Source organism: Ammospiza nelsoni, chromosome 21, assembly GCF_027579445.1.
Source record: "Ammospiza nelsoni isolate bAmmNel1 chromosome 21, bAmmNel1.pri, whole genome shotgun sequence".
NCBI lineage: Eukaryota > Metazoa > Chordata > Aves > Passeriformes > Passerellidae > Ammospiza > Ammospiza nelsoni.
In genome coordinates this window covers 7,967,986-7,982,419 of record NC_080653.1, presented here as the reverse complement: position 1 = coordinate 7,982,419, position 14,434 = coordinate 7,967,986, and the positions used below count along the sequence as shown (strand labels likewise).

The 14,434-nt window shown below is 46.6% G+C and overlaps 1 protein-coding gene across 3 annotated transcripts in view; it reads left to right on the top strand.

Annotated features, from left to right (window-relative positions):
• The window catches only part of SSH2 (slingshot protein phosphatase 2), a 50,366-nt gene that overhangs the window by 8,604 nt on the left and 27,328 nt on the right, over window positions 1-14,434 (top strand). For all 3 annotated transcript variants that reach the window (XM_059486732.1, XM_059486731.1, XM_059486733.1), the window contains exons 2-3: window positions 9,262-9,365; window positions 14,026-14,090. In XM_059486732.1, the coding sequence (XP_059342715.1) occupies window positions 9,262-9,365; window positions 14,026-14,090 (169 nt within the window). The remainder of the gene's footprint in view (window positions 1-9,261; window positions 9,366-14,025; window positions 14,091-14,434) is intronic.

The window sequence follows — 14,434 nt, the reverse complement described above, 5'->3', positions numbered from 1 at the left end:
AGCTCCCTGTGACTTCCAATTTCAAATCAAAACCTATTGAAAGAAACCTGGCACATGGCAGTTCTCTGTGAAACAGCCCACAAACCATCTCACATCACTGGCTACTGCTGACTGTCCTTTTTGCTAATCTAAAGGGACAGTCGTTCCTAAACTGATTTTACTGTTCCTGGTGGAAACTGCCATTCAGGGATCAAATACCATTGCATTGGGAGGATGCAGTAAGAATGAGAGAAAATTGAAAGTGCTGAGCGCTGCAGAAGTTAAAATACTGAACAAATAACCTCCTTCTATATTTTTATGAGTCAAATCCAACAGCCTCTTGATGATTTTTGATGCTTTGGGTAAACAAGCATCTGCTTCTTCTTAGCAGGAGGAAAAGGCTTATTATTCAGCATTGATTTCTTTGTGCAGAGACAGAGTGGTCCTTGTTTTGGTGCTCTATTTACAGGGGTCTGTTAATGTATTTACTGAGGGCAGCCAACAAGGCTGTGATCAGAGCCAGGCAGCTTCCCCAGCGTAATTCCTCCATGCCATGCCCTGGTTGGGGTGGCTGCAGAGCCAAGTCCTGGCACAGTTCTGCATCTCAAGGCAGCAGGAGCTCTGCTCCCTGGCTGACCAGAACCATGCTCAGTGCTGTCCACAACCACTGAGACCAGAAAAACACAGAGCAGCATCCTCCTGAACCAGTCCCATCCTGGGGCTGTGCCTGGGGGAGCTGTGGCTGCTGGGGACAGAGTGGGGACACAGCGTGCCCTGCCCTGAGCGGGTGCTGGGGACTTGTCACCTCCTGGTCACACCCAGCACTGGCCATGCTTCATGCAAGTCAGTGATCTCCTTCCATCTGTAAAGTGCTGGACATTCTTTGTCTAAATATAGGGGGGCCTGGACTTGGCTGTGCAGGGAGGGACAGTAAGTTGACCTCGGTGTGTCTCCTGTCACTTGTGTTACAGTTGTATTTAAAGCAGATGGGTCCTTCTCGTGGGACACTGCCAGTCAGGCCAAACATGGTCAGGTCTGTGACAGCGACATGCAGGGAGACTGGCATAAAAATTTATTATAAAATATCTCATCTTAAATGCGTTTAATCGTAGTGCGGAGAGATCAGGTTGTTAATTAACTGCTGGAGGGTCTGTCAGCTGTCATTTAAGGTTTAAAAAGAAACGTGCTGTGTATGAAGGCAATGCTTTCAACCTCTGGTGGCAGGGGAGATTACTGTGTGGTTTAAAGATAATCAACATAGACTGTGTTAATTAGGAGAGAAAAAAGATAAGCATGTGTCAATCAGAGGGGTGTTCTTCCTGAAGATTAATCAAAAAGCTGGTGGTTATTTTTCTGTTCCTTGATGCGATAGATTATCCTTAGAAAGTTTTTTCATGTTTAATAAAGTGTTTCTAAGAACACATTTGTGAAAGCATTTTGTTGGTACCACAGCAGCTGGCTCACTCTGGGCAGGCTGAGCTGGTAGGAGCATGGTGGTAAAACACTGTGGAGTGTTGTCCTGGGTACTGCTGTCCTGCTCCATGAACCCAGTGGTATGCATTAAAAATGCCCAAAGGATGTTTAAACAGTATATGGCACAAGAAGAATGTCATGTAGAGCTTTCATCTGGGAATGTCTCGACTTGGGAGACCTGGGAGCCTTTGGGGACTATCATGTAAAACAAATTCCTTTCATGGTCTCTCTTCCGGTCTGGGTCTCTTGCTTTAAAAAGTGCAAAGAATCAAATTTCTTCTGTAAACACCAAGTGCCCAGATTTCTTAATCAGCATCCTAATTGTGTTAGCCACCCCCTTCCTAGTCCGTGAGCTGCCGTGCTCGTGCTTGGACTGCAGGAAGAACGATTTTGTGCATATCTTCAGTCTCAAATTCCAGAGACATCAGGGCTTTGTTTGCACAACTTGTTTTGCTGCTGCTTTTTGGAAACTTTTGCTTTCTCTCTGGATGGATACTCTGAAGCTGCCTCAGAGGCTAAACATGGGCCACCAACACATGCCTTGCTGGGATTCCCTCTGTGCTGCATAGCCAGAGAGATGGGCAGTAAAGCTTTTTGCTGTTTGTGCTGCATGGAAAATGGGTCCTTTCAGTCTGTGATAATTTAAATCATCCCTGCTTAATTTCCTTCTTCACTGCCATGGCGATCCTACAACCTGTGCTCAGTGAAATAAATCATTATCTGGTGATCTGTCATCAGCGGGGTGTGCCCCAAGTCTGTTTCTCGGTGGTGACAACAGCCACAGCTCAGCTCAGCACATGTCCCTCTCCCCAGCCTCAGCACCAGGACATTCCCTCCCTTCCCAGGCTGCTGAGGGCTGGCACAGGTGATGGGGACAGGCTGGGTGGCACAGGGAGGGCTGTGTCAGGGTTACTCAGCAGCAGCCCAGTGAAACCCAACCTGGGGCTGCCAGCAGCAGGCTGGGCACGGGGCTGGGTGCTGAGGTGAGCTGATGTCCCTGCCAGGGCTCTGCCTGGGCTTTAGGAGTTTGTTGAGCTGGTTCATCTCTAGGCCAAGAGTGTGTGAGGGGAACAGGAAACCCGCATGGAGTTTCACTTCCATCAGACACCATAAAATGCTCATCAGCTTAAAACAAAACCCAGTCTGCTTTCCTTTGCCTGTAAGGAATAAATCCCAGCCCTGCCTGTGGTGGAACACATTGGATGGGAGTGTGAAACTCAGCCCTGCAGAGCAAGGCTGGGGCAGGGAGGCAGAGGAATGCTGCAGGTGGTTGGGGTTGTGTGTGCACAGTGCAGCCCTGTCGCAGCTGCGTGGGCTGAAATCTTGGGCTGCAAACAGCAGCTGTTGTTGCTCCCCTCGCCTGCAGCAAGGCTGGGATGAGTTTCTGGCAGGGATCAGTTTCTCAGCCCAGAGCTGTTGTCTTCTGTGTAGTTTCCAAAGGATGCCACTGCTCTTTCCTGCATACCAAAGCTGCCCAAGTTTGCAGAGGTATTTCTGAGCTCAGTTCAAATGATCTGGTGGCAGAGGAGCTCTCATGGCATGTCATGGTTGGTTTCAGCAGTGGGTGTGACTTGCAGACTGGTAACTCACTTTGGTGTTGAGTAGGTATCAAAGCACCCCAGAGCCTGGTGGGATGACCTGAGGCTGGTTTGATCCTGTCTCTGAAACTGAGTGTGGTTGTTTTGTGCACCTGAAGCAGTTGTTCTTCACTTACACAGACAGTTGTGGTCATCAGAGTTCCCTTGGCAAGTTGTACCCTCTCTGAATTCAGCAGAAATTCTCTCCTTGCTTGGAGCAAGGTAAAAAAATTAGTCCTTTGGAATTCAGATTCACACCCATCCATCCTCACCTTTGACTGTCTTCTGGCAAACTTAGTTTGGCTTCAGAAGTTGTCCATATTAGGGCCCAAAACAAGGGAAGAGTGACCTGGTGCTAGTGAGAAGAGATCAGTGGGTAAGTTCATGTGGATGAGTAACAGTTGGCATTGCAGATCTCTCTGTGATGATGCCTGTGTGTGTGTCATGAAGGCTGAGTTCTCTCTCCAGGGAGCCCCACCTTGGAGCAGAGGAAGTGCCTGCAGACAGTTCCTTTTTTTAAAAAAAAGGCACAAATGCAGATGTTGCTAAAAATGCAGTTTGCGTCAAACCTCTGAGCCCAAGTGGGTTCCCACGCTCAGTTTGTTTTTCTCCTTGGGCTGTTTCTTAAGTTGCAAAAGTGCTGAGAGATGGCCTTTGGTGGAGAACCACTTCCCTTTTCTCTCCCTGCCCTCGGGGGTGTCACCTCTGGTGGCAGTGTCACTGACCCCTTTTCTGTAACTTGTGGCTCTTATTTTGCTCGGCACTGAGTTTGTTTCTGTTTTGGGTATCAGAGAAGCCTCTGCTTGTCTGTATTTGCTGCCTGCTGACCCTGATAATACACATGTCAGTGCAGGACAATCCTGCGTTATCCTTGCCTTTTCATTTTCCTTGTATGGTTTTGATGGGTTCTCTTTATTAGTACCTGGTATTGTGCTTTACACAGCTCTGAGATCTGCCCTCTGTGTGGAAAGAATCAAGCACCTTAAACCCTTGCCTAGGAGCAAAGATTTAAACTGGAAGCCAGACATTGCTTCCCTCTATTTAATTCATTAATACTGTAGGCAGTTATTAAAATAGGTGCTTTAAAAAGTAAACAAGGGAAGTAGGGATGTTGTTTATTGAAAAACAAACTACAGTGAAGGTGAAAGAGGCACTTCCCTGGGGAGGGATGCTGGAGGAATGCAATGCTTTTATCTGGTGTTTGAGGGAGAAGTGCCCTGGGCTGCCAGGCTGCACATCATCCTTGGCTGTGGGACTGATGCTTTATTAACCTGGACTTTTCTTGTGGGCAGGTGAAGGGTGGGAGGCTGGCAGTGAGAGCTGCCCCCAGAGCAGGTGTGCCTGCCTGTGGAGAAGGGGAGACAGCCAGTTTGGGAAGGGGAGCAGGGAGAGGGAGGGAAGTGGCTTGAGGTGCTGAAAAAATCAGCAGGCTGCGGGGGAATTGCTGCTCTTGCAGTCCTGGCTGCTCCAGAGCTCACTCACACGTCCCCAGCTGCCCTCTCTCCCTCCTTCCACACCTCGGGAATGAGCTCAGTATTGGTGCCTGCTGTGCCGCTCCTGCCAGCCTTGGAATTTCCTTTTTGCTTGGTTGGAGTTTTGCAGCCGCTGGATTAAGGGAGGATGATGGAGCTGAGCAGGCAGCTGAGTGTGCAAGGCAGCATTGGCTGCTCATGTTAGGGCAAAATCTGGGGGGCTCTTGAGGGACTGCGCAACTCTCTTGTCATGGGGAGCTACAGCTGGAGCCAGGCTTGGCATTGAAATCCCATTGTAGGTGCTTCAGAGCTCTTTTCTGCAGGGCTGTGGTTAATAAATACCCACTAAGTGAAATTGTATTTCTGTAAATCACACAGGTAGTGGACTTCCATTCAAATGTGGAGTACCTTGATACCCTCATTTCCCCCACCACCACTTTTCAATCTCCCATTTCATCTAAGGATTAGGGTGAGCAGGGTGGGAGGATGTGACCACATGCAGTGCCCTTGTGCTTTGGGCATGGCTGTGAGGAGGTGACAGCACAAGGAGCTTTGGCCTTTGCCACACTGACCTGTCCTGTTGTGTGGGAGGATGTGCATGGAAGGACTTCTCCTGCCGAGCCTGGCAGGGAATGGTGCCAATTTCTGCTTGTGCTACTTGGCAAGTGCCCCACCAAGGGCTGGGCTGGACAGGACAGAGCCTGCTGCAAGGAGCTGCTCCCATGAGTGAGGAGAACAGACTTTGGAAAGTCATCCTCAGGCTCTCAATAGCTTAATTAAGTGTTTATTAGGATAAAACATTGCCAGCAGCCGTTCAGGTGCCTCCTTGCCTTATTCCTAAAAAGGTTTTCTCTCCTTTCATTGTGAAGCAGTTTCAAGAGAAAGCAGCAAAGTTCCTTTTTGAGTATTTTACACTGAGGACTGAGGGTTTCTCAATGAAATTGGAGAGTGGCGCAGATTCACCTGGCTGGGAGCTGCATTGTCCAGGGGGTCGTGACAATGCATCCAGTGATTTATCACATGTCTTTGGCACAGCCCTAAACCAGTAACACTTTCTCTTTTATGTCCTCAAACCAGTGTATTTGGTGTTTGTGCTTGCAGTTTATGAATTGAGCTGTGCAGTGTAACATCTGGGAAGGCATTTTTTTTTTTGTTTGCCATCTATAAGTTCTGTGTGGATCTCATTTTGTAGCATGATGAGAATTTAGTTTGAGCTGTGCAGTGATTTCCATGTTCAGGAGGAGCTCAGCCCTGGGCAGCACATCAGGGAGCACAGAATCACTTCTGTTTCCAGCTGTTAGTGCTGGTTAGAAGCAGAGCCTTCTGAGGGCAGAGTCTGTGCTTTTTGTGCAAAAGGCTTTCAATAGTTCTGATGTGACTTGTACAATTTCTACGAAATCTTTTCTGCCTGGGAGAAAAATTGGTACAAGTAGTGATTTCTGTAGAAATAGCTTAAGTCTTCTGGTTGCACTGGTTCTCTTCCCAGTGAGCAGGGAATTACAAACAGCACAACACTGGTGGCCTTGGGGCTGCTGCTTCACTGCAGAGGTGAACGTGGAACAGAAGGGGTTTTCCCCAGCTGTGGTGCTGAGGATTGTGAACTCCTTCCTAGGTATGTCCTGAGTGAGTCTTCTCCTGACAAAACCTGCTGTGCAGTACAGACAACTGATGACAAGCCTGGGGTGCTGATAAAACCCAGCTCAGCTTTGTTACCTGAGCCAAGTTGGCTTCTTGTCTTCTGTTGTCCTGGCCTCAACTTCTCCCCTAAGCACGTTGAGTGTCTTTTAACACCAGTCTGTTCCAGGAGAGTGTTTCAAAGAGCCCTGAATCTCCTGTAGGCTCTGGCAAGCCAGATTTTGTGAAGTATTTCAAAGCCCACGTTATGCTTGGAAGCCATCGAGCTGTCAGCAGGGTGAAATCAGGAGTGGATGGCAACACTTGTTTAGAGCCTGAATTGCCCTTTTCACAGCCATCTTTTCTACCTTTTGTGGTTTTGAAGTGTCTCAGACTGAGGCCTGCTGTTAGTGTCCCACCCAAGGAATCCTTTTTCTTTATAAATCAGGGACAGCATCCAAAGGTGATCTGAAATATGAGCTTTAGGTGAAGGTCATGCCAGGGTGGACCCAAATGGAGCAGCCATCTGAGTGTGGCACAGAGGGTGTCAGGCCAGTGATTGCTTTTTTTTGTCCATGTAGTGCATCACAGGCACCAAAATCAGCATCTGCCGAATTCAGTATTAGAGCTACTTGACTTTCCCATGAATTTGTTGCCTTCCCTCCCAAGATTTTCTTTACTGCTTGAATCTCGAAGCAAGAGCTTTGTGTGTGTGTGTGTATGTGCTATGGGTTTCTTTTCTGGACACTGATGCATCTGGGGTTAGAATTCAGGGCAGGTGGTGCCAGAGGTGCACAGGGAGCGTCCCCACAGCTGGATTTGGCCCGAGGCTGTTGTCCCCATGGAGCTGATGCCCATCTCCTGCCCTGCTCCTGCCCTCCCTGCCTGACCTCCTTGTTCCACAAGAATGATCTGCTTTGCCACATTCTTCAGCTGCTCCAGCCCTTTGTATGGGAAATTACTTTCCCTTTCCCTGGTCCTACCAAGTTACACTTAAAGCCCGTGGTTAATAGCCCAGAACAAGGCTCCCATGGCCTTAGGAGAGGAGGTGGCCTCCTGGAAGGATGCACCTGATGGGAATCTCTTTAGTTCTGCTGCTCTTGGCTTTCCAGGCTGGTGGCTGAGAGCTGGTGATAAGGGAAAGTGATGGAATTGAGAAGGTTTTTAACTTCCTGGCCCTCTTAGCTGCATGCTACATTATCCACTAAAAATAGTTGCTAATTCCACCTTCTGGGGGAACCTCAGGCACAGGCTAAAGGATTGCTAATATTAGTGGTTGGCTTTGCTGATAAAATGAACAGTGTGAAAGCTGTCTGTGAGTGCTGAATTCTTTCTCCTCCTCTGCAGCCTAACATCTTTTAATAGTTTTCTTCTGTGGTGAGATTATAATGGGAGGAGGAGAATTTATTTTTATCATTAATAATACTACTATTATTTTTTTAAGTATCCTTAAGATAACTCGGTGTTTTTCTAGTTCAGGCTGTAAGAAACTGTGTACCTTGAGAACTTGGAGAGGATTTATTTGTCAACAAAAGCTAGAAAGGCTCAGTCAAATTTTTTAATGTGAGAATGGTCTAAGGAAACAGGTTCAGTGTGCCCAATGAACTTATATTTTTTGGTTTTAACTTTAATGTAAGTAGAGAACTCTGATCCATTTTCATTTAGGATGAGTGATTTTCTCCTTTTCAAAATTCTGTTTTTATTGAAACATCCAGACCATGTTTGACATCTGGTTCAATTTTAGGAAGAAAGTTCTGGGAGAAACTTTGTCACTCAGGAGTGCTGAGGCTATGACAGCAGGGTCTAAACATTGGGATGTGCTGCAGCCTTGAGAAAAGTCTTTCTGACTCTGTGCATCTGCTTTTCTGGAGCTTGGAAAACTTCATTTTTTATATCCCTGGCAGCAAAATGGAGAGGTGCCCAGAAATGTGCTTGAGCTTAGGGGGAAATCCAACTTTAACACAAGCTTTTCTAATTCTTTTACTTCTAAAAATGTAGTCAGAAAATCCTTTTTTAAAGCAGTCAACCCCAAATAATGCAGGGATTTTTACTCTATTAATTTCCCAGTCCTCATCCCTTAGAGGAAAGGAATAACAAACTAGGTTTGATATTTGCTTAAGTGGAGAAAGGAATAAAAAAGCTCCTAACCTCTTGCTCAGGACAAGAGTTGTCTTGAAGGACAAGCCAACATCTTTTTCAAAGCATGGAGCTGTTGGGATGCACGATGCCAGAGACTCTCCCATCCTGTCTTATCATATTCATCACCCATCCTGTTGACTAGAGAATTGTTTCTGGCTTTCTTCAAAGCCTCTAGGATTGTCTTATCAATTCTGAGAAAAGCAGGAGCCCTCGAGTATGCAGCAGGATGGCTGCAGTGCAGAATCTGGAGCGTGTCTTGCTTCTTCCACGAACCACAGCATCTGCAAGAAAAGGGCTGGAAGATGTGCTTAAAATACCAGCTGTTCTCAGTATTTGGGAGTTCTTTATTGCCCCTTTTTACAAACTTCTCTCCTCATGTGACTTCAGAAAGGGCAAAATCAAGTCATGAAGTGATGGCCGATTTCAACAGCATTACAGTTTCTTGCTTTCTTGATTTATAGGTCTTTAAAAGTTAATCATCATGCAACTCACAGAGAGCAGTTTTATGATTTCTTAATCTTTTGTGTACACTAATTTTCTTTTGGCTAACTGCTGAAGGGAGACATTTGTTTCTGCAGGGCATCAGCTGTGTCTGAACCACAAAGCTCAGGGTTAACAGAGTCCATAATTACCCAGATGCGTGGGCTTGTTCTATTCATCACCATTTAGAAATGTGGATCTGTCATCTTGACTTTCAGATCTAAAATGTAGCCATAGGTTAATTCCCCCTGCCTGCTCAGGTTGCACCTCTGCAGGCAGAGTGGCACCAGCATATGTTCTGCTTTTCAGTGTTTCTCTGTTTGTGTTGTTCTCAGTTATGCTTTGAATGTCTGCAGTAGTTACATGGGGGGAAAATCCTTTACCAGCAGAATGATTTGGTCTAAATCACTTCATTGCCCAAGAACAGAGCATGCATTCAGTGCTTTTAACCTGTAGTGTTCATTGCTTTTTTCCTTTTTGAAGACAAGACACTTTTCCTCACCCCCTGTATGTCTTTTCCCTTGCAGCATCAGCGAAAGCTTCCTCACTGTGAAAGGTGCAGCTCTCTTCCTGCCACGAGGAAATGGGTCATCCACCCCCAGGATCAGTCACAGGCGCAACAAACACGCAGGTGAGTGTGGTATCGATGGCTGGGCCTTGTCTGCTCCCTCCTGTTCCAGAGTTCACCTTTGCTGAGCTCACTCTCACCTGATGACACACGTTTGTCTGGCCCACGTGTGTATGAAAGCCTGGCCTGCCAGTGTCAATGCTGACAGGAAAGAAAGTTTTCAAAACTCTGCTGTTCAAACAGGATCCTCAAATGAGTGACATCAGGGCAGCAGTGGAGACTTGAGAATGATAAAATATCATCCTGTAATTTCAATATGAGAGAGGGAGGGGAGGATTGCCTTCCAAAACCTTTGTGCACTGCAGTGAGAAACCTGAGTTTGTGATACTGGGTGAGTAATGGTCCTCCCTAATCTGAAAGGAACCGGTTATGATGGAGGAGAGGAAGGAGGTTTACCAGGCTTACCTCCATGTGGGGATGAGGAAACCTCTGAGCAAAGTCAGTGTGACTTCTCAGAGGTGTGAGCAGAGTGAGTAATAGAGAGTCAGTTATAATTCCACCTCCTTTATCTGCTGGAAGTTTGATTTGTGTTTTTGCTTTGACTCTCTTTGAAAAGTTGCTCTGAATATCATAACTCAAACATTTCAGGGTAGGGTTTTTTCACTGGCTATATGGTGCTTAATCACTGCTGGTATTTTACTGGCATCAGGTGATAGTGTGGGGATTTTTCCCTTCCATAAAGCAATTGGCAGGAAACAAAAATAAATTGAGACCTTCAGATGCTTGCAAATGGCACAGAGATAGAAACAGAGACAGGAGTCAACGTGCTTTGCTAGAAGGTGACCAGGAAAAATGTGATTTGGTTTGGTTCCAGGTGTATATCCCTTTGTACTTTGACACCATCAGACTGTCATCCACCTCTGCATCTGTCAGAGTTATGTATGTGATGAGTGGCCACCTCAAAATCTGTTTGCAAACATATTTATAGAAAAAGTTTAAGTCAGAAGGCATTTAATTACATACTTCCACTCAAACATAGCACAAGCAGTACCCAAATTGCTTTGGTGAGATGCATTAATTACCAGTTGTCAAAAGAAAATGTTCTGAAACTTAAATTAAAGCTGGCCTTTCTGGTTGAGAATGAAGTGAAATGTCCTTTAGTGTGAAAGCAGAGTGAGCAGTCTTTAAAAAGTTTCTCTTGGCCTGTCTTGGTGTTTAATCTCTCCAAAGCCCATTGCTGAAGCCCATTGCTGAAGCCCCTGGCACTGCTGCCTCGGCTTTGCCTCCCTGAGGAAACCCAAAGATTTTCCTGCTGAACCTCTGCAAGGCAGCACAAACAGCTGTTGATTCTCTCTGCTTGCCTCATTTACTTGCTCCAGCTGATTTGCATGAGGTCTGGAGACCTTGGTGGAAAATAATTGTTTGTCTAATCGGCCCAGAGCTCTTGGAAGCCAGATTGCCAAGGAAGCAAATCCGGTGTGTTGTAATTGCTTACAGCGAGATGTTTGGTGCTGCCGAGGCTGGTTTGCCTAAGGGCTGGGATTTTTGTTCTTAGAAAACTTACTTTATTCCTGTCTCTTCAGCTTACAGGGTGAGATTTAATGAGGCATCAGTGCTTGCCCTTTCCTCAGTTTCCCTGTCTGTCAAGTGGTGGGAACGCTCTTGTGGTTTCTTATGGTGCTTGGAGGTTTCACTGAGGAGAGTCTCTTGTCAGAGTCTGCACCAGATTTCTGTGAATTTTTCTGGTATCAGCAGACCAAAGCACCAGGGAATCAGTGTGTCACCTTCCTGAGGAAAACATCTGTGCCACCAGAATTAAATCAGTGATGTGGAGAGCGTGGCTGGCACAGTGTGTGCAGCTGCCTCCTTTCTGGGACACCGATAATCCATGCTCAGCTTCCATCCCCATGCGCGTCGTGACTTATCTCTGGCACACAAAATTAGAAAGGGGTAGAGAGCAGACAAAACTTTCCAGTATGGAATTGCTGCCTATAGATGCAGTAGTATTTCAAGTGGCTCCAAGAGCATTTTCTAGGAAGGCTGGCTGACCTTCCTGACCTGCTTTTTTAATTCATCAGAGGCGCTAGAATCCAGCCTGAAGAGTGAATGGGTAACAGGAAATAATTAATGCTCACACCCATTTCTCTAATCACCTCCATCAATGGGAATCATTGGCAGATTGACTAGATATGGTACCAGCTGTCCTTATTCCTCTCCCTGGGTGGTCCTGTGCCACCTGGCAAACTTCTGTGGGATGATGGGCTTGCTTTTCCACAACAAACAGTGCTGCAGGAGGCCAGAAAGGGATGTAACTTTCCTGGGGCTTTTGCCATCTCTGGAATACTGTGAATCACTTTTCAGATCCCACCCTTGCCCATGCTTTGCACCTTGCCTGCCCGCTCAAGGAAACAAAAGCATCTGCTCAGCACAGGACAATGTGATAGGAAGCAGCAGCCCTGCCATGGCTGCCAGCAAAGGCAGCTCTTCACGGGACAGGATGTGATATCTTTGTGCTGATTCTGGCATGTTAAAGCCCTTCCTTTGGTTTTTCTTAATCCAGGAAGTTTACAAAATGACTTGTGTGTTTGGGGCTGAAAACCCTGCAAGTTGATTAAAGCTGGCCAAGGAAGCAATCTTTTACTTTCCAGCTCTGGAGATCCCAAGGCTGGCAGGGGGACAGCAGAGAGGAGGAGTGTGGTAAACTTTCTGAGGATGAAGGATAATGGAGCTCTTTGGCTGAGCCCTGCAGAAAGGGTTGTCGTAGAAACTTCTTCTCTTTAAGTATTGAGATAATCCAGTAGTCCAGGAGATTTTTATTTTTTTTTTAACTGTGGAAACTTTGGCTCTTAAGAAGTCTCTGAATTACTGGCAGCAATAAGTGGGAACTGCTGCATTTTGGAGAGGGAAAAAGCTGAGGTGAAGCATCTTTCATTTCAGACTAAGACATGTGGAAGCTTCATGAGTCAAATACTTGCTGAGCTCTTCCAAGCTGTGGGCAGGAGGTGCAGGGGGCCCTTTGCTTGTTGACTGACAGTTCTCAGCAACTCCCACTGTATTATTAGCTGGAACTTGCTGGAACTGAGCAGTGCTGTCAGGATTTTGCACTGGTGTTGACGTGGGGAGATCCTGTCATGGCAGTCCTGGCAGAACAAGCACCTGATGGATGACTTGGCCTTCCTGAGTGCCCTATCTCCATAAATAATTTCTATTTAGGGGGGCTCGTGCCAGCCACTCCCGTGCTGGGAACAATGTCCATGGGCAGGAAGCAGCTTCAGGTGCTTGTGGCCAGTGATACTTGGTGATTTCCCTGGCACTGCTGAGTGCCTCAGTTTTCCCACCCCCAGTTAAAAATTCATTCCCAGAGCCTTGACTCATTCTCCATATGCTGAAATGCAGTTCAAGGAGGAAGGAGGAGCAGAGCAGGGATTGCAGTGTCCTGTGTAACCCACTCCATGCGAGGCTGTCTCTGTCCCATACACAGAGGGGCTGCACAGCCCTTCAGCCTTGCTCTTCCACCAGCTATAAAAATCATTTGGAAACCAGGTACTCTCACTGGACAGCCTTTCCTTTCCTCTCTTTCCCTTTTTGGTATTTCTGGATGCTGCTCTGTGTCCAAGCTTTCATTATTTCTGGGAGTCTGTGAAATAGCATGGATTCGGGCAACCCTGGTGAATCAGGGAGGTCAGGGGGATTAACCAACCTTCCTAGAAAGGGTTCCTGTAGCTGATCCTGCTGAATATTTGCTCCTTGCAGTGTTGCCTAAACTCAGCTTCCTGGCTGTGGAGGAGTGGGAGAGGTGGAAGAGTAAAGGCTTCTCTTCTTGCTGATCTGTGCCACCAACCTGGCAGCCCTGCACTCTCCTTTGTGGGAATGCAGATTAATTTTTCCATGTAATGATTGAAAAACCAGCCCCTTGCAGGAGCTGTTGCTGCTGGCTGGTACTCAGGGGATGATGTTGGCTCTCTGCATGCCAGGAGTAGTGCTGAGAAACTAGTGCAGCAGTGCTGACAGAAAATCATCTCACTTGTCTTTGAAATGCTTGATGTTTTAGGAACTTGTGACACTTGTCTCTTCTTAATAAGACTTAAAATCACTGTCATGCACTAAATTTAATTCTCCTTTATTTTTCCTCAGCTTCACCAGGGAAGCTGTTCCAAGTGTTTTCTAGGGAAAAAATGGTGTTTGATTTTTCAGGTGGCAGTTCTTAGCTGCTTTTGGGTGGGGTTGGTACATAGCCATAGGTGGGCACATGCTGCTCTAAATCAGAATTAAATCTCATTCCAAGTAGAGTATGCTTTTCCCTGGGTAGTATTTCTGCACTGAGTAATAAGCTGGTGTAAAAGAAATGGCAAATTTCTGGTTTGGAGCACGTGGTAGAATGAGATGTTGAACCACAGGATGGGTTCCATTTCTAACTAGGTTGACTTGTCTGTCAAAGGAACAAAGAGCAATGAAACACTGCCTATTTCTGTTAAAAAAACCCCAAAACCAGAATTTAGCAGGAGAGAACATGGTAACACAGGAACAGGTGAGCACACAAAGCAAAGAGCAGCTGACTAAGAGATGACAAAACTCCCATCTCTGAGTAGGTGGGAGTGACAGTGACGACACTCTCGGTGACGTGTCAGGTTTCTCGGTGGACATTTGCTCTGGCTGGACAGCCAGGAACTTGCATGTGATTTTGAACTATTTTTGTGCACTCACCTTGCCCTCTTGCCCGCAGGGGATCTCCAGCAGCACCTGCAGGCCATGTTCATCCTGCTCCGCCCAGAGGACAACATCAGACTGGTAGGTTGGCTTTCTGCTTATCTCCTGTGAACCAATGCAAAGGTTAAGCACCACTTGACAAACACACCTGTGTAACTCAGGGAAGCTGTGGTGTGTGTGTGTGTTGGAGTGGTTTCATCAGCAGGTTTGGGGAGCCTTTGCAACCACAAAGGTAGGAAAGGAGCTGGTTGTGAAGGGTCTGCTTTGGTTGTTCAGTGAGACAAATTGTTTGGCTAGAAGGTTGTCTTGGAACCAAGTACTGAGTATTTGTGCTCCCAAAAAGTATTGTAAGAATTGCCAGAGAGAATGGGTAAATTATCTTGGTGTTTAAATTAAGAGTAGGTGACTTATGTCTGACAGTGTGA